The sequence below is a fragment of the Bubalus bubalis genome, chromosome 9 (genome assembly GCF_019923935.1).
Source record: "Bubalus bubalis isolate 160015118507 breed Murrah chromosome 9, NDDB_SH_1, whole genome shotgun sequence".
NCBI lineage: Eukaryota > Metazoa > Chordata > Mammalia > Artiodactyla > Bovidae > Bubalus > Bubalus bubalis.
The window spans coordinates 39,014,310-39,034,706 of NC_059165.1; the positions used below are offsets into that span (position 1 = coordinate 39,014,310).

Here is a 20,397-nt window from a genome sequence, read left to right on the forward strand (position 1 = left end):
CGAGTGAAGTCATCGCGCCAGTTTGCTCCATCCTGAGACAGGGAAGCCCTCACTGCCAGAAGGGAAGCCGGTGTGTGACCCAGCTGGCCGAATGCCACCTCTGACTCGGAGGCATTTTTACAATTTCCTCCTGGAGAAAACAACTACCCGCAGCCTCACCTCCAGTCCAGAGTTGAACTCCGGAATTGAGCCAGCCTGTCAGAAATGTGCTTTCAGTCATTCATTCATTGTTTATTGAGCTCTGCTCTGTTCTGGACCCTGAAGATACAGCCATAACAGAACAGCCTGCTGTGAGGAGGGGAACGGGGAGGCTCTGAAAGGCAGGGTGAGCCCAGGGACCTGATCATCTCGGGTCCCACCATCTCCCAGGCTCAGCGCATAGTAGGTGTGTGTGTGTGAAAGCAATCTTGAATTGCAGGGATCGTGGACATTCCTTAAGGGCCTTTCTTTGTGTCCTGAGGAAGGCAGGGAGCTCAACCTTGCAAGAACCCCACTTTACCTTCCCACTGGGTCTCCCAGATGCCCCAGTTTGGCTGGGATCACAGGCTTGTTTCTGCAGGACATTTCCTAACCTCCAGATCCCTGGAGGGGCTGGGGTTCTCGAATGCGGTGCATCTGGAGTAGGTCTTCAAGGACAGACTGGGGATGTAGGATGCTCCCCACTTCCCACCTGCAATGGTCTTTATAGCGTCTTCCCTTCACTGAAGACTGCCACCGAAGCACTGTCTTTTTTTTTTTTCTTTAAAGATCTAATTAAAAAAATATATATTTATTTACTTGGCCATGCCACATCTTAGTTGTGGCATGCAGAATCTTTAGTTGCGGCATGTGGGGTCTAACCTGAATAGGGATCAAACCTAGGCCCACTACATGGGGAGTGCAGAGTCTTAGCCACTGGACCACCAGGGAAGTCCCCAAAGTACTGTCTTACAGCGGGAGGGTTTTCTTGCTCTGTCCCTGGCTCGCTCTCTCTCCCGCCTGAAATCTCGTCCTCAGGTGACGCTGTCACTGCACCTGTGGCCGACTGCACGGTTGGCTCTGAACCGAGCAGATGTTTATAAAGCAGTGCACATTCCAGTGTTTGTTGAGCTCTGGGCCCTTCTGAGCATGCTGAGCCCTTGTGCCATCCTCGCGAGCATTTGTCTCCCTCTGTCACTCCTATTGCTCGTGCCCTGAGGCTGAGACTCGCCCCTAGCCACACAGCCAATGATTGACGGAGCTCCAGAGCACCTGGGTGGCCCTGCGGCTGTGCTGGCTCTGGCTTCTCCATCAGATCGCTCAGAATATGTCTGCCCAGCTTCCTTGGAAAGACACTTGTCTGCTGCATATGAGCAGTGCCCGTTCAGGGATGAATAAGACCTGGCCTTAATAACTAAAAAAAAAAAAAAAAAAAAATTTTTTTTTTTTTTTTTAATGAAAAGCTGGTTTGGGTGGAGAGGAATCTGTCCTTTTTTAAAAAAATTTTTTTTTATTGACGTATAGTTGATTTACAATGTTGTGTTAATTACTGCTTTACAGCAGTGATTCACTTATACCTACATATATATATATACACACACACACACACACATTCTTTTCTTAAATATATCCTTTTCCATTATGGTTTATTGTAGAACGTTGAATATAGTTCCCTGTGCTATACGATAGAATGTTATTTATCCATTTTACATATAAAAGCTTACATCTGCTCACCTCAACCCCCCCACTGTATCCCTCCCCTGTCTCCCTCCCCCTTGGCAATCACGTCTGTTCTCTGTGTCTCTGATGCTGTTTGTTTCATGGATAGGTTCCTTTGTGTCATACTTTAGATTCCACATATAAGTGATACTATAGGATATTTGTTTTTCTCTTTCTGACTTCGGTTCAGTTCAGTTCAGTTCCGTCGCTCAGTCGTGTCTAACTCTTTGCGACCCCATGAATCACAGCACGCCAGGCCTCCCTGTCCATCACCAACTCCCGGAGTTCACCCAGACTCACGTCCATCGAGTCAGTGATGCCATCCAGCCATCTCATCCTCTGTCGTCCCCTTCTCCTCCTGCCCCCAATCCCTCCCAGCAGCAGAGTCTTTTCCAATGAGTCAACTCTTCGCATGAGGTGGCCAAAGTACCGGAGTTTCAGCTTTAGCATCATTCCTTCCAAAGAAATCCCAGGGCCGATCTCCTTCAGAATGGACTGGTTGGATCTCCTTGCAGTCCAAGGGACTCTCAAGAGTCTTCTCCAACACCACAGTTCAAAAGCATCAATTCTTTGGCGTTCAGCCTTCTTCACATCCACTCTCACATCCATACATGACCACAGGAAAAAAACATAGCCTTTCTGACTTACTTAGTAGCTAATCTCCAGGTCCATCCACGTTGCTGCAAATGGCATTGTTTCAGTCTTTTTTGTGCCTGAGTGGTATTCCGTAGTATACATGTACCACATCTTGTTCATCTGTTGATGAACGTTTGGATTGTTTCCATGTCTTAGCTGTGAATAATGCGATGTGACTATAAGGGTGCATGTATCTTTTTGAATTATGGTTTTGCCTGGATATATGCCCAGGAATGGGGTTGCTGGATCATATGATGATTCTGTTTTTAATTTTCTGAGGAATCTCCACACTGTTTTCCACAGTGGCTGCACCAACTTACATTCCCACCAACAACGTAGGAGGTTTCCTTTTTTCCCCACATCCTCTTGGGGAGGCTATTCTTTATTGCAGAAAGCTTGCTTTGGAAGAAAAAATTAAGTCTCTTTGATCATACACATCTTTAGTGGAAAGGCTCTGGGATTAAATTACTAAATGGCATAAAGAGGAGGATTGACAGAGATGAGTATTTGTGGACAACAGGGTGGTTAGATGGGGAGATTGCAGCTGGCCTGACACCCATGTTCATGGGAATTCCTGCGCCCAGATAAATATACTCTCAGAGACTTTCTGGGATTGCAAGGATCTTTGTGACTGTATCTGAGATTTCTTGCTTGTGGAATAGAAAACTCTGGACTTTGGAACCATTTATGTATTCATTTTAAAAAGAACTACTTAAGTATTAAATTTGTGCTGGCTGCTGTGCTAAGTGAAGGGCATGTACAATGTTACAAAGACGGATGTGTTCCCATCCTCATGGAATAAGGAGCTACCCAGACTTTTCATTTTGCTCTTGCTCTTCACAACTGGGTGATTGGGCAACTCACTTAACCTTTCTGAGCTTCTAATTCCATGAGGAAAACACTCCCAAACCTCTTGGGTTGTTCCCAGAATGAACTGAGTTTGCTTGGCAGTTCCTGAGGCTGCGCCTCCCTGGGGGCTGCCTGCATTGTTTGATGCCTGCTATGCAGTGCTGGAGCCTTCGAGACAGAGGGGAGCCCAGAGTGAACCAGGTGACCTCTGGGGCTCACATTCTGATGTGTGGATTCTCTGCCTCTTGCCAACCAGCTAGACTAGGAAAGTCCCTCCCCTGTGAGGAGGACCCATCTGGGAAAGGCCTTGGAGCCCACACTGCCCTTGACCTCCCAGGCTCTGTGAACCTTGAAATCACTAGCAGGAGGGTGGAATTCAAGGTCACAGTCTAGGGCAAGGAGGCTGGAGCCACTCTGGCATTCTCTCTGGGGGTCTGGTACAGCCCAGCGGGTGGGATCAGTGGGGCTGAGGGGCCTTTGGTTGGACTTACTTTCACCCCTTTTTCAGACCCCGTAAGAAAATGTTTGTAGTGTTGACTGCCAACACTAGTTTGTTTCTACTCAACTAACATGACTTTAGAAGAAGATCCCAGGTCCAGGGTGCAAAGAATAAATACCATGTTCAGTAAATAATAGCAGCAGTTGCTACCATTTATGGAGCCCTTGCTTTACCCTGGGTCCTTTGCCAGTCATAATACCTTCTGTCTCCTTGAGCCCTCCCAACCATCCTTTGGGGTGTACGTTTCCATGTGATTGCCCAGAATCATGCAAATCATAACAGCAGTGAGGATGGAGAACTAGCACCTAGGCCTGAACTTGAAATCCTTGGTGGGGTTGGGGGTGAGGGTTCAAGAGGAGGCATTCTTGTCTGTTTCCATTAAGGACCCTCCTCCCCCAGAATCTGGGCTTCCCCTGGTAGCAGGATGCTCAGCCCTCATTAAATATCTTGCTCAAAAACAAAAAGCAAACAAACAAAAAAATCCTGCTCTTCCTGAAGGCCACTTCTCTCCCCTCCGTTAAAAGAAGAATCTAAGGACGAATTTGCATCAGAAAGGTATCCTTTCTGCCTGGCCCAGCCTAGGAACTAAAGGGCCGAGTACTTCCTCTCCCAGCCATTGGGGAAAAGCCTTTTCTCTTTCCTCTTGGGTCCTCACCTCCTCTACCACCCAGCACCTTCTACAGTCATGTCAGAAGATCTTAGGTTCACCTGGAGGGCCCAGCAGTCGCCACAGTGGCTCTTTACCCTCCAACCTGCTTACCACCCTTCCCTTTATCATCGGCTGCACAAAGAGCAGGGCCGAGGGCTGCTGGAAGAAGGAGGAGTAGCCGTGGGGTCTCAATCCCTGATCAAGAACATTTTGTTTCTCCATCTCAGATGAAAAGCGGGGGCTGTGGGTGTGGGCGGAGACTTTAAAATAGGAGAGTGGCCTTTCTTGAGAAAGAGCAGATTTGCCTGTTTTAAAAGGCATTGCACTTCTTTAGCAAAGAAGAATTGATTTCATAGCTGTTGCATTAAAACCTGGTCTCTTTAGCCAGGAGGCCTTGGCCTCATGTCTGAGCCTAGGTTTAGCTCCTGAATGAGCAGCAGGTAATCCTAAATGAATCTCAAGTGTGTGTCTTGCCAGGGATGTAGGATTCTTGCAGGAATTAACTGGAATCTGTCTAGTAGAGAGTGGGCAGCACTGAGCTCGGGCATGAGAAACAGGCAACTTTTTATTAAAAGGCCAGTTTTTTAAAGAAAAACTCCTGTTCTGTGCTTGTTTACTTTTTTGTTTAAGGATTTTTCTTTTCTTTTTTATTTCCTTTTTTGGCTGTGTGCCATGCAGGATCTTAGTTTTCCAACCAGGGATTGAACCTGAACCCCCTGAAGTAGAAGCACAGAGTCTTAACCACTGACCCACCAGGGAAATTGCAAGACTTTTTCTAAAGACAATATAAATGTGGATGATCATTAAAGGTTTATAATGCATTCATGGGGTTTCATTATAACATTTTCTCTGTGGGGTTTTTTTTTGGTAATATTTAAAATTTTCTGAAATTAAGAGTTTGAGGGGTTTTTTAAGCAATTAAAAATATTGCTTCTCTTGGTCCTACCTCAGAAAAGTCAGTATTATATTTTTATATGCTCTATTTCTGCTTTATTGACTATGCCAAAGCCTTTGACTGTGTGGATCACAATAAACTGTGGAAAATTCTGAAAGAGATTTCAGGCAGACCACCTGACCTGCCCCTTGGGAAATCTGTATGCAGGTCAGGAAACAACAGTTAGAACTGGACATGGAACAACAGACTGGTTCCAGATAGGAAAAGGAGTACGTCAAGGCTGTATATTGTCACCCTGCTTATTTAACTTATATGCAGAGTACATCATAAGAAACACTGGACTGGAAGAAACACAAGCTGGAATCAGGATTGCCGGGAGAAATATCAATAACCTCACATATGCAGATGACACCACCCTTATGGCAGAAAGTGAAGAGGAACTCAAAAGCCTCTTGATGAAAGTGAAAGTGGAGAGTGAAAAAGTTGGCTTAAAGCTCAACATTCAGAAAACGAAGATCATGGCATCCGGTCCCATCACTTCATGGGAAATAGATGGGGAAACAGTGGAAACAGTGTCAGACTTTGTTTTTCTGGGCTCCAAAATCACTGCAGATGGTGACTGCAGCCATGAAATTAAAAGACGCTTACTCCTTGGAAGGAAAGTTATGACCAACCTAGATAGCATATTCAAAAGCAGAGACATTAATTACTTTGCCAACAAATGTCCGTCTAGTCAAGGCTATGGTTTTTCCAGTGGTCATGTATGGATGTGAGAGTTGGACTGTGAAGAAAGCTGAGCGCCAAAGAATTGATGCTTTTGAACTGTGGTGTTGGAGAAGACTCTTGAGAGTCCCTTGGACTGCAAGGAGATCCAACCAGTCCATTCTGAAGGAGATCAGCCCTGGGTGTTCTTTGGAAGGAATGATGCTAAAGCTGAAACTCCAGTACTTTGGCCACCTCATGTGAAGAGTTGACTCATTGGAAAAGACTCTGATGCTGGGAGGGATTGGGGGCAGGAGGAAAAGGGGACGACAGAGGATGAGATGGCTGGATGGCATCACCGACTCGATGGATGTGAGTTTGAGTGAATTCCGGGAGATGGTGATGGACAGGGAGGCCTGGCGTGCTGTGATTCATGGGGTCGCAAAGAGTCGGATACGACTGAGCGACTGAACTGAACTGAACTGAACTGAAGGCTTGATTGTCAGGACAGTAGGTAGAATAAGAAAGAGCTAATCTTTAGTCAGTTCCAAGAGACAGAAAGTAGAAAGGCAGTTATCAGGGCCTGGCAGAGGGGAACAGAGAGTTGTTAAGTGGGTACAGAGTTTCCGTTTTTGCAAAATGAAAAGAGTTCTGGAGATTGGTTACACAATAGTGTGAATGTACTTAATGCCGCTGATCAGTACAATTAAAAGGGTTAAAGTGGTACATTTTATGTTATGTGCATTTTACTACAATTTTTAAAAATACCATTTTTTAAAAAACGAAAAGCTATTGTGTGGATATCCCTTCCAAGGCTTGCTGGCTTTGCAGTGTCTGGCCACTGTGGTGGAGACTGTGGTTTAGGCCACTTGGTAGACACATGTCATCAGTCTACTAACTGTGACCTTCCAAGAGTGGCTCAGGCTCTCTTTGAACCAGCCCCTGGAAGTGTGGGAGCAGTCAGCCAGCTGATGCGCAGAGCGTCCTCAAAGGTGTTGTTTGCACATTTCACCATCACCACTAACATTGGGCTCGTGTGCATGCGACTGGCCTCCCAGATTCAGGGTGAGTGCTTTGATAGGCTTAGGATTTCTTTTTATAATTTTATTTATTTATTTTTGGCTGTGCGGGGTCTTCCTTGTCTCGAGGGCTTTTCTGTAGTTTCGGCAAGTGGGAGCTACACTTCAGCTGCAGTACACGGGCTTCTCACTGTGGTGCCTTCTCTTGTGGAGCAGCAGCTCTAGGGTGCGTGGGCTTAGTAGTTGCGGCTCTCCGGCTCTAGAGCACAGGCTCAGTAGTTGTGGCGCCTGGGCTTAGTTACTCTTCGGCATGTGGGATCTTGCCAGTCCAGGGATTGAACCCATGTCTCCTGCGTTGGCAGGTGGATTCTTTACCTCTGAGCCACCAGGGAAGTTTAAGATCTTTTTTTTAACCTTAGTATGTTGATAGTGCTCCCACTGTTCAAATTTGGAACAGTGTAAAAAGAAAAATGTAGATGAAATGGTAGATGAAATGCAGATGAAATTCTTTTTTTTCAACCCCAGTATAACAGTTTTTTTAGGAAAGAATCATCCATGGATGCTAAACCATTGAGTTAAAGGTTGTTGAGAAACAGGGTGTTCACTTCATCTTGAGGTATCACCTGACAGATGACTTATTAATTTCACAGGAGAATGGTACCTTTAAAATAGAGTGATCTGGTTTCAGCTCCTCAACCAAGTGATCAAACGTAACATCACTATTGCTAGGACAAACTGACTTTGTATAATTCCTAAGAAGACCCAGTAGGAACAAAGCATCGCCTCTATAGTCTTGTTGATCATGAGGAAACAATCAGGGAAGTCCAGGATATGGGACACCGTACCAGACAACTGGCCCAGATTCATCCAGAGTCGGTGTCATGAAAAACAAAGAGTGGGACCAAAGAGATGTAATAGACACCATGTGTAGCCTTGTTGGATCTGGATCCAAAAAACAAAGGTTATAAAGGCATTTTCAGGACCCTTGGGGAAAGCCAGATATGGATTGAATGTTAGAAAATGTTACTGCATTTATGTTGATGTTCTTAGAATTGTTAATGGCATTATAATATAGAAAAATGACCTCAGGGATGGACACTGAAGTAACGAGGGGTGGCATGTCATGTCACAACTTAATTAAAATAGTTCAGCAAAACCAGTATTTATATACTACACACATACACACACACACAGCAATTCTCTGGCTCTGTGTCAGCAATTGGTGACTCTGGGGAGGGGTCATCTGGGTTCATTGTTCTGTTCTTTCATCTCTCCTGTGGATTTGAAAATTTTCCTAATAAAAAGTACATCAAATAAGTTGGAGGCAAATTGTGGCTCTTGCCTGACTTGGAAAGACTCAGACTTCTGTCCCCCACTCCTCCAGGGACCTGCCTGAAGACTCCTGGCATTTGTTGTCTATGCCTTTTGTCAATCAGGAGCAAGCATCTGGGTGGTGGTGCTTGGTGCTGGCAGGCTGGGGACAAAGGGCTGTCTGGCCCCCAGACCTGAGGAGAAGGATGCTGGGCATATGCAGTGTCAGGAAACTCATAAAATCTTTGCTGGCTGTGAAATGTGTTGCTCTAAGAGCATGGGCTGTGAGGTCGCTCCTAGGTGTGGACTTGAGTGCTTGCAGAACCTTTTCCTCTGAGTCTCTGGGGCTCTGAACAGAACCTACCTGGGGCATCCAGCGTGTGTCCAGCACAAAGCCCAGTGCCCAGCCCAGCATGGGGCTCCATCCATTTCTCTGTGCTGGGTACGTCTTAGAGGACTTTGCATACTGCACGGCCATGCTTTCTCCACGTGGGGCATATTCCTAGAGAGGAAATGAATAGCTTGTGGATTTCAGTGCTTTTAGGTCCAGAGTCAACTTGAGGATTCAGACCCAGCTCTGTCCTGCTCTGGCCTGCAGTGCAGTGAGTCCCCAGGAAGCTTCCCCTGTGTGGGGAGCAGAGGGAGCCGGAGAATCAGATTCCTTAGTAATCATTGGCCCTTCCATTTCAGGGTGATTCTTTGGGTCCTGGTAGCTGTGGGAAAGGCACAGCTCTGAAAAGTTTGAAAGCAACAAGGGCTACTGCTGCTGCTGCTAAGTTGCTTCAGTCGTGTCCGACTCTGTGCGACCCCAGAGACGGCAGCCCACCAGGCTCCTCCATCCCTGGGATTCTCCAGGCAAGAACACTGGAGTGGGTTGCCATTTCCTTCTCCCATGCATGAAAGTGAAAAGTGAAAGTGAAGTCTCTCAGTCGTGTCCGACTCTAGCGACCCCATAAACTGCAGCCTACCAGGCTCCTCCGTCCATGGGATTTTCCAGGCAATAGTACTGGAGTGGGGTGCCATTGCCTTCTCCAGCAACAAGGGCAGGGAGGAACTAATCTGATTGAGTACATCTGCCTGTTGGGATATGTGCCCTCAGAGGTCAGTGCCACTCTGAGAAGGCCAGGGAAGGGTGGTCAAAGTAAACTGGGCCTTGGGACTTCCCTGGTGGTTCAGTGCTTAAGACTCTGTACTTTCAATGCAGGGGACACAGGTTCGATCCTTGGTAGGAGAACTAAGATCCCACATGCTGCAGGGTGAGGCCCAAAAAAAAAATGTTAATTGGGGTTCAGTCAACTCCAGGGTGAACAAATTGCTGGAAAGGCCCTGGGAGGTTCATTCTGCACCCTCCTCCTCTTCACCCCTTCATCCCTCCACCCACTCCTCCACTCTGCACTGTGGCATCAATTATTCACTCATGTGTTCATTCTAGGAGCGGTTTTTGAGTGCCTACTGTATTCCAGTGCTGAAGATATAGAGATGAATAAGATGCCCTTCCTTGCCTTAGGTAGCCCAGCATCAGAGACAATTAAAGTCAGTGTGGCAAAGGCTCTGCTAGGAGCAAGATAAGGTGCTTTAGGAACCCAGTCTGCTGACTGAGGAGTTTGACAAGGCTTCACAGAGTACGACGTTGAACTAATCTAAAGGGATGGGTTGGATGAGAGATTCTTCTACTTCCACAGAATTGCAGGAAGTACAGTGTGCCAGAGCAGGGGTTCTCAAACTTGAGTGTGCTGAAGAACCACCTGGAGGGCTTGCTAGGATGCAGATTTCCAGGCCCCACCTTGAGTCTCATACAGTAGGTCTGGAGTGGGGCTGAAGGATTCACGTCTCTAACAGGTTCCTAGGTGATGTTGAGGCTTATGGCTCTCAAATATGATACGCTGCTTCCCAGCTTCATTGAATAACCTCAGCCTCATCTATAGAAGGAGAAGGCAATGGCAACCCACTCCAGTAGTCTCGCCTGGAAAATCCCATGGACGGAGGAGCCTGGTAGGCTGCAGTCCATGGGGTCACACAGAGTCGGACACGACTGAAGTGACTTAGCAGCAGCAGCAGCCTGTTGGGATAGATTGCTGACTGCCAACAGAGCCATGGAAGGGTCTCAGTGCCACTACCGGCATGATTGATATTTCTGTCAGAGCTGTGACCTTCACCTTGACCTTCTGTTCTGGGAAGAAAAGAGCTCTAGCTATTGAGTGCCTGCAAACAGCATTGACTCAAGTGAGCCCAAGGTTCAGGGAAACCTTAATAAGTTGGCAAAAAAAATTTTTTTTCTTAAGTTGCCAAAAGAATATGTAAATCATTGGAGGAAAAAATTAGGGAGTACAGATAATCAGAGAGCATCAGAGAACAATTTAAACAGCCTGCAATTCAAGTAGGACTTCACTGGTGGCTCAGACAGTAAAGAATGTGCCTACAGTGCAGGAGACACAGGAGATGTGGGTTCCATCCCTGGGTGGGGGGGGTGGAGAATCTCCTGGAGGAGGGCACAGTAACCCACTTAAATATTCTTGCCTGGAGAATCCCATGGACAGAGGAGCCTGGTGGGCTACAGCCCTTAGGGTCACAAAGAGTTGGGTATGACTGAAGCAACAAGCACAGTTCAACTATCCAGAGAGAACCATTCATTCTCTCAACAAATAGGCATGGGACATCTACTGTGTGCCGGGGACTGTGCTGGGACCTCGGGCACAGCTGAGAACGTGTAGGATGTGGTTCCTATTCTTCTGGGGCTCACACTTGTTGATGGTTTGCTTGCTAAGTCGTGTCTGACTCTTTTGCAACCCCATGGATTGTAGCCTTCCAGGCTTCTCTGTCCATGGGATTCTCCAGGCAAGAATACTGGAGTGGGTTGCCGTTTCCTTCTCCAGGGGATCTTCCCAGCCCAGGGATCGAACCTATGTCACCTGCATGGACAGGTGGATTCTTTACCACTGAGCCACCAGGGAAGCTCTCATACTTGTTAGTGACCTATTAATGGCCAGGTGCTGGCCACTGACAGTAATATTTGAAATAAAAAAATCTTGAGTGTGAGAAGTGCCTTGATGACACCCAGTGGCCTCTGATCAAAGCTCTGGAGGACACGTGATAAGGTGGGTGAGGGCATGAGCACACCCCGCTGGAGGAGGGATCACGTTTCAGGTGTGGTTGGATCCGGTGTTTGGGGAGGGCATGGGGCCCCGAGGCTGCAGAACGTGGCAAAGCCTGATCCCCAGGCAGCACCCTCTCCCAGGATTTCATCATACAAAGGCCTCTTCCGCCTGGGGAAGGGGCAGCACTGTCCTCACCTTTTCCTGCCCGAGATGCCCTGGTACAAGGGAAGGTGTGTGCTCTGGAGGCAGGGCCGTGCCTGGCAGGCTGGGAAGGAGATGAGTCTGGGTTGCACTGGTCATCATCATCTCCTTCCCTCCTCCGAGGTAAAGACCAGAAGTGCATGTCATCGTCTCTGCCCATCCGGTGGGCTGCCTGTTGCCTGGTTCCCTGAGAAGAAAGATGCAGGCCTCCCAGAGTCGGTGTTTCGTTTCTCAGTGACGTCTTCTGAGGCCTTGGTGAGGAATGTGTTGTCTCTGCTGCAGGGCCGTCTGCCTGAAGTGATTACTTCCTTATCTCTCATCGGCTGAGAACTGGGTCACAGGGCGCTGGCAGTTGTGCACAGGTGTGTGGACGCTTTGTTGGCTGTTCCCGCTGTCGGAACAGATGTGTGCTCCAAGCTCAACTGGGTCGCCCATTGCCTTTTCCAACACCTGCTCCAGCAGCTGTCCTGCACACAGCAAGGTTGGACTTGAAGGCCAACGTGATGGGACCGAGGTCAGGCCTTGGGGTGCACTGTCTGATGTGGGTGTCAGGCAGCACGTGGGGACTGTGGTCAGGGAAGGCTTCTGAAGGGGCGTGGCTTTGAGGTGGAGGACAGGGTGAGGTTGGTGAAATGACAGGATGCTGGGAAAGGGTGCTTCGGGCAGAGGGCTGCGCTAACCAAGGCTCGTCGGCAAGGAGGGCACAGTGCCTTCAGAAAACTTCAGTGGCCAAGGCCACAGTCGGGTGTGAGTGGTTTCCCTGAGCATTGGTGTGAAGGCTAGGAGTCCCCAACAATTTCTCCGGTAGAGCTGCCTCCAGCACAGGCTGCCTGTGGGGCTTCCCCATGGATGACTGCCCAGCGGCGTTACTATGGAAATCCTCCATTCCCTTGACCCTGAGCAGGATAACCCAAGGTTGGTGTTTTATTTTTGTTTGTATCTAGCTCCATTTGGATGTATTTCATGCAGTTTATTTCCAGGATCTTGCAGTATATAATCATGATCTCAGTGAGGCAGCAGTGAGCAGTGGCGTGAGGTGAGAGGTAGCCTGGATGAAAACCAGGAATCCCAGCCACCAGACCAACCAGGGTTACAGGCTAGAAGCTATTTTTCTGTGGATCTTTGCCCCCAGTGAAAAACGCATTTATCGTGGAGACAAGAACTGTAAATGCAGGTACAGAGTTTATCATTAGAGACCACATAACAGGTGGGAGAGCACACAGAGAAGCAGTGTGTTAAGACAGAAGCAAGGCAGAGATGCACGCCCGGAGAGAAAGGTTGTGGATGTCCCCCTTAGTGAGGAGGAGTGCAGTACAGAGGTGGTTAAGTCATTTGTACAGGTCAGTTCTTACAGGTCTTTGTTTACCTTTGGCCAATTACCTGGTTTCTTTTTCCACATCTGACCTACCCTGAGACCCTCAACCAAGATAGATTTTGAAGTGAAGTCTTCTGGGAGGATCAAGACTCATTATGGTCCAGCATTATGCCCTGACTTTGGCCCCACAAGGAGCCTTTCTGTGCATGTGTAGTGTCTCTATCCAAAAAAGTGGGGAGCAGAAATTCCTTAATCCTTTATTCCAGCAGGGTTTTGCCCCTCATTGTCCTTGCCTTGACTGTTGCCATAACTATTACCTTAAGGTGTTTACGAGAGGCAAAGACTGGCTGCTTACCCTGTTTCTGTTGTTACTTCCATTTTGGAGGGCAAATAGGAGGCTGATTGTAAATGCCTTAACTGGAGCCCACCTATCTCTTATCTCAGGAAATGCAAGCAGGAGACTGGTTAGAAGTGTCCAGTCTGAAGCCTACTTCTTCCTGCCCCAAGAAATGCAAATAGGAAGCCAGTTATAAATGTCTAACCTGGAGCCTGTTTATCTCTGGACTCGGTTATTACTTCTTTTTTTTAACTTTTTAAAATTATTTAATTTTATTTATGACTGCACTGGGTCTTCATTGCTGCCTGAGAGCTTTCTCTAGTTGTGATGCGAGGGCTTCTCACTGTGGTGGCTTCTCTTGTTGCAAAGCGTGGGCTCTAGGGTGGTTAGGCTTCAGTATTGTGGTGTATGGGCTTAGTTGCCTCTGAGCATCTTAGTTTCTAGACCAGGGATCAAACCCATGTCCTCTGCACTGGCAGGCAGATTCTTAACCACTGGACCACCAGGGAAGTCCCTGTAGTCATCATTTCTCGAGTACTTTCCGAGCTATGTGACAGGTCTGTCTGTGGGATTTCACATCTTTTTGTCACTGTGCACTGAGTGTATTCCAGTTATCTGTTCCTGCAAAACAACCCCAAAACTTAGTGGTTTAAAACAACAGCAGCGTGCACTGCATGGTGGTCTGTGTTGGTTTCACTTTGGCTCATTCATCCAGTTGCCGGAGGATCCGCTGGCCTGGAAGGTCCAGAGTGGCCTCATTCACATGTATGAGAATCAGTGCTGGATGTTGCCTGGGCATGTCTGTTCTCATCCTTGTGGCTTCTTTGACTCCAGGAGGCTGAATGTGCTTCCTTACATGGAGGTCTGGGAATGACACTCCAGGTAGGGCCAAGTTGAATCTGTAAGGCCTCTCTCGACATTCCTGGTAGTCAAGTGGTTAAGAATCCACTTTGCAATGCAGGGGACACGGGTTTGATCCCTGGTTGGAGAACTAAAATCCCACGTACTTTGGAGTAACTAAGACTGCAAGCAACAGCTAGAGTCCACGTGCTGCAATGAAAGGTCTGCCATGGTACAATGAAGACCTCGTGTGCCACAACTAAGACTCAGCACAGCCAAAATAAAATAATTTTTTAAAAAGTTGTAAGGCCTCTTAAAGCATTGTCTTGGAAGTTACATGACACCATGTTTTCCAGTTTCATTGAGATGCATTTGGCATAATGTATTAAGGTGTACAACATAATGGTTTGATGTACGCATATATTGTGAAATCACAGTTAATATTCATAATCTCACATAGAATTTTTTCCTTTTAAGATGAGAACTTTTAAGGTCTACTCTCTTAGCAACTTTCAAATATACAATATGGTTAACTGGCCATTATACCCTATGTTACATCCCCAGGACTAATTTATCTTATAACTAGAAGTTTGTACCTTCTGATCCCATCCCCCACCCCGCCTCTGGCAACCACCAATCTGTTATCTGTATCTGGGTTCAATTTTAAGATTCTACATGTAAGAAACACTGTAACACAGTGCCAGGAGCTCAGCCCTTAGCATAGTAGCCATTGCTATGCATCATTACTCCGCACACTGTTACCAGGCAGTGGGTCCTGCTCAGTCATTGGTTGGTGCTTCAGTGGGCCCCGCCCACAAGCAACAACAGTTAGTGAGGGGATTCAGACAGCTGTAAAGTGGTGGTCGTGAGGTGCAGAGTGAGCTAAGAGGCGGATCGTGGCCTTCTCCCCGAGGCCCCCCAACTCTTCCAGCCCTGGGCCAGCGGGTGAACTGGGCGCCCAGAGAACAGACTGGGGGGGACTGTGTCCTGCAGAGCACCAGAGCCCTTGCCAAGGCCACTCACTAGCCTTGGCCCAGGCATTAAGGCAGCTGTGAACCTCTCCTCAATCCCTTTCTGCAACCTAACAGCAGTGGCCATCTGCCTGGCTCACAGTTTTAAGGACCTGCCCCTGCCGTACGGGCAGCTTGAGGAGTGTGAGGGCCAGTTGGGTCCTGAGTGCCTGGCTCCCTCAGCAATGACAGCTGGACAGGACATTGGGACATGGCCCTGAGGGAGCTGCCAGCTGAGCTCTGCCTCCTCTCAGCCAGAACCTGGACCTCGAAGGGTGAAGGTCCCAGAACCTGGGACCTGGCCCTTTCGTGTCGCAACAGGGAATAACATTCATTTGGTGGAGCTTTATAGGAACATCATTACCTGACCTCAAGAACAAAGGCTCTGACACAACAAGTAACCATGCCCCTCCCTCATCTTTTTACTTTTAAAATGGCTTTGCTGAAAGCTTTCAGTAACTTTGGGGTTCTTAAGGCATGAGTCACTCATCTCCTTTCATGTCCCTGTAATAAACCTTTCTCTGTTCCAGATTCCCGTGTTTTAGTATTGTTTGGCCTTACGGTGTGTCGGGCACACAGACTTGGTGATCTTCGGTAACAATATCGTATAGTTAGTTGTCTGTCTCTCTCATTACTCACTTAATATAATGCCCTCAAGGTCCATCCATGTTGTCCCAAATGGCGGGATTTTCTTCTTTTCATGGCTGAATAATATCCCTTTAAGCTCCAGGAGATGGTGAAGGACAGGGAAGCCTGGCATGCTGCAGTCCGTGGGGTCGCAAAGAGTCAGACATGACAACAACAAATATGTTATTGTTCAGTCACTCAGTCGTGTCCGACTCTTTGCGACCCCATGGACTGCAGCACGTCAGGCTGCCCTGTCCTTCACTATCTCCCAGAGCTTGCTCAAACTCATGTCCATTGAGTTGATGATGCCATCCAACCATTCTCTGGTCCCCCCTCTTCTCCTCCTGCCTTCAGTCTTTCTCGGCATCAGGGTCTTTTCCAGTGACTCGGCTCTTCACATCAGGCAGCCAAATATTGGAGTTTCAGCTTCAGCATCAGTTCTTCCAGTGAATACTCAGGGTTGATTTCGCTTAGGATTGACTGGTTTGATCTCCTTGAAGTCCAAGGGACTCTCAAGTGTCTTCTCCAGCACGACAGTTTGAAAGCATCAATTCTTTGGCACTCAGCCTTCTTTATGATCAAATTCTCACATCCGTACATGACTGCTGGAAAAATCATAGCTTTGACTATACAGACCTTTGTGGGCAAAGTGATGTCTTTCCTTTTCAATATGCTGTCTAGGTTTATCATAGCTTTCCTTCCAGGGAGCAAGTATCTTTTAAATTCATGGCTGCAGTCACCATCCATAGTAATTTTGGAGCCCAAGAAAATAAAGTCTGTCACTGTTTCCACTTTTCCCCCTTGTATTTGCCATGAAATGATGGGACCCATTGTGTATAAATAACTATTTTCTTTATTCATTATCTGTCAGTGGACACTTAGGCTTTCTTGGCTCTTGTGAATCATGCTGCAGTGAACATGGGGTTTAGATACCTCTTCAAGATAAAATGCCCCTTTGGCTTTCATCCCTTTTCTGTCTTCTACTACTTATAGATCTTCCCTAGGCTCACCTCCCAAGAAAACTGTTTTAAGGGAAGCCAAACTCAGAAACCTTGACAGAGTTAAAGCTCAGTATTGAAGATACTGGGGAGCCACTGAAGGGCTCTTCCATATCTGCAAGGACAGGCCAGATTTACAAGGTCACTGTGACTATGGCCCCCGACCAGTCCTGATGTTGAATTAGTGCAGACTAGACAGGAGGGCCCAGGCCCTTGCTGCTATTGCTAACTGCTGTTGAACATCTTCTGTGATCCATGCGCTGGTCTGTACATTTGGTGTGTGTTATCTCATTGAATCTAACAAAAGCTTTAGGAGGTATAAGTTCCATTTTACACAGGAGAGAACTGAGGCACAGAGAGGGTGAGACATGTGTCCATGATCACACAGCTGGAAGTGATGGTGTGGGAATTCGAGCTCAAATGTGACAGATCTGTAATATGTGCCTTTGGGCTTGCCCTTCTCCTTGCCAGTACCATCTGGGTACCATAAAGAGGGCCTCTACAGCAAGTGCTGTCTCACGTAATCTCTGCTTCTCCTTAGGTAAGTTTGAGGATCGGGAAGACCACGTCCCCAAGCTGGAGCAGATAAACAGCACCAGGATCCTGAGCAGCCAAAACTTCTCCCTCACCAGGAAGGAGCTGCTGAGTACAGAGCTACTGCTGCTGGAGGCCTTTGGCTGGAACCTCTGCCTGCCTACGCCCGCCCACTTCCTCGACTACTACCTCTTAGCCTCCGTCAGCCAGAAGGACCGCCACTGCCACAGCTGGCCCACTGCCTGCCCCCGCAAGACCAAAGAGTGCCTCAAGGAGTATGCCCACTATTTCCTAGAAGTCACCCTGCAAGGTGGGGCCAATGTCAAGGCCTGTCCACCCTTCCCCACCCACATGGGGGCCAGGGTCAGGGGCCAGTGCACCCACATCACCAGATCACCCCACTTGGCAGGGATAGGCAGAGAAAGATTTGCAGGGGTAAGCAGAGACGGAGTGAGTTAGCAATAATGTGTAAAGGAGGAGTAGCTTGTATGTAGGCAGCCTGTAGTCTGTCTATTTAGTGATCACCTACCTGGTAGTTTTTAACTCACTTGGAACAATGCAAATGATCTAAGTAGCCCAGAGTCACAGGTAGGTCATTCTGAAAGAGTATTGTACATGTAGGATGGGAGAGAGGGTTTTGTTTCCATCTGCTTTAGCAATACACTTTTACCGTTTGGAGACTTTTGCTTAAAGTGTCTTAAGATCTGGGTATTAAGATCTAGGTATTAGGTACAACACTAGGTCAGAAATACTGTTGATTTAACTACCTGATAACCCACTCCAAGCCAAAAGGGTTATGAGTAACAATATCAACAATTGTGATATTAAGCAGTAAGTGAACACTTACTGTACACCAGGCAGTGCTCTGCATGTCTTGTTTCATTTGAACCTCACAGCAACTTCACATGAAGATCATTTATGCTACTCTCATTTTACAAATCAGTTTCCTTAATTGATACTCAAGATGCGAAGTAACTTATCTTAAAGTTATTGCTAGGATTTGAAGCTGGGAAGTCTGACTCTTGACTGTGCTTATAACCGTACCACCCTGCCTAATTCATACTTTAAGAGGCAAATGTTGAAATCATTGAAAGTCATGAACAGTTTAAGACAGCAAAGTAATGTGCAGATAACCAGCTATTCTTCCTGAGAATTGCGGGAATTTGAGCAGTTTGCCTTTGCACATATTAGTACCAGCTTTGCCAGGTTGCCAGATATCTTAGTAGGACATTAAGAGTTCTCATATTATTTCAGTGTTTACTTGTACCAAAACATCACACTGTACATCATAAATATATAGTATTTGTCAGTTGTTTGTCAATAAATCTGGGGTGGGGTGAGGGGAAGATTACCCAGTAAATTTATGAATATCAAATTCTTACGGACATTCATTTGTTGGTTCATTCTTCAGCAGATTTTCAGTGAGTTCCTGCTGTGGGCCAGGCTTCGTTACTAAATAGCCTTTAGTCAGCACCCCAAACAGAAGTCTTAGAAATGGTGTGTGTTCACCACTGTCTTTCAAAGGAAGGACAGATGTTTAGTGTTTCTCCTTGTGGCATCAGCAAGTCCCTTGCAGCCCCTGGAAGCCAGGGATGTATTTTGACAATCGCTGCTCTAGGCTGACATCAGAAATCCCAGATGGAGAGCTGAGGTGTTTTAAGAATGAAAATTCATGCTATTTTAATTTTTCATGTAGACCCTCTGCATTGCGTGTATGGTGAACAACCTTGGACCTAATCACTTGTCTCCTGGTTCCCAGGGAGCACAAGGCAGAGCTCCAAGGCTAGGCTTCTGATGGTGACTCTCTCTCTGTGATTCTCTTTCAGATCACATTTTCTATAAATTCCAGCCTTCCGTGGTGGCTGCAGCCTGCGTTGGGGCCTCTAGGATTTGCCTTCAGCTTTCTCCTTATTGGACCAGAGACCTGCAGAGGATCTCAAACTACTCCCTGGAACATCTCAGCACGTGCATCGAAATCCTGCTGGTGTAAGCTCCTCTCCTGATCCTTTCGTGTTTCTGAAATAGCCAAGTTCCACTTGCTCATAAGGCCCACCTCAGGTGATTTCCCGCAGTTTGAGGCTTATGGTGTCCTGGTGGCTCACAGAAAGTGAACCACCATGACTCCTGATAGAATTCAGATTCGGGGAGTTGGTCCTTCCTGTTTTGGGTAGCTTTGGGTTTGCAATTGTCAGGTCAAGAGTGCAGGAGAAGAGGGGCTCACTGCACATCTTTCTGAGTGTCTGGGCTCTTTGACCCAGTGTATCAGTCAGTCTTCTGGGTGATCACATGGAGAGACCCTCATTATGAGCTGCTTTTCTCAGACATGGTCACAAAGTGAACTCTTAGCCTGCTCAGCCCAGAGTGGCTTCACTTAAGAGACCATAGCCTAGGAATCTTGTGGAGGAAATGTTCAGTGTTTCAGAGAGGATGCGTAAAGACACAGCACCCTAAAACTGATATTGGAGACCAAAGAGTAGTGACTGCAGGGAGGAGGACAGAGAGGACAGAAAGCTCTCACCTGGCTGCACTTGGTCTCTCTTGCATCCAATGGCTGGCAGCATCTCCTGCGTGCTGGTCCCACTCACTTCGGGACCACGCCTCTGAAGAGCCATCTCTCACCCTCCTGGTACAGCTGCCTTTGTCTCAATCCTCTGAAATCAGTCATGCTCCCTAGCCCTGATTTTAAAATTTCTGCCTTTTGAAAGCTGGAGAATATGGTCTGACCTGAATGAGGACAAGTGTCCCAGATACTTAGCCACCAGCCCTGCCTCTTCCCCAAGGCTCTGGGGTAGCCCTCTGCTCAGACCTGCTACAGCTTCACTTGTTTCTTTCTTACCAAAGCCTCTAATTGTTTTCCCAAAACAAATATATTATGGGAAGCCTTTTTTTTTTTTTTGGAGATGGAAAAAAACCTGTTCTATCCTGCTTTTCAGATGAAGACACTTAGGCCCCTGGGGGCAACCTGTTTGAAATCTGCTAAGTGTCATAACTCCATCTCAGCCGAGGATGGAGCTGACCAAAAGTGTCTTGAAGGCAGAAGGGGTGCTCACCTAAGCACCAGGGGGCAGTTCCTATGCCCTGTGTGGGGATGCAGTGATGAGCAAAAGCAGACAGGCCCTCCCTCTCGAAGCTTAAACTCCACACTAGGGGCCATGTAGTGACCTGAAAGTTATCGTCTGCAGTGTTGACCGCCCAGTGTGGGC

The 20,397-nt window shown here is 47.3% G+C and overlaps 1 protein-coding gene across 4 annotated transcripts in view; it reads left to right on the forward strand.

The window, feature by feature from the left end:
- The window catches only part of CCNJL (cyclin J like), a 64,605-nt gene that overhangs the window by 41,901 nt on the left and 2,307 nt on the right, over positions 1-20,397 (forward strand). For 3 of the 4 annotated variants that reach the window (XM_025292298.2, XM_006073448.3, XM_025292299.2), the window contains exons 4-5: positions 17,202-17,504; positions 19,021-19,180. In XM_025292298.2, coding sequence (XP_025148083.1) covers positions 17,202-17,504; positions 19,021-19,180 — 463 coding nt within the window. Of the gene's footprint in view, positions 1-11,804; positions 12,449-17,201; positions 17,505-19,020; positions 19,181-20,397 lie in introns of those variants that run through there. The other variant, XM_006073449.3, reaches the window with a different exon arrangement.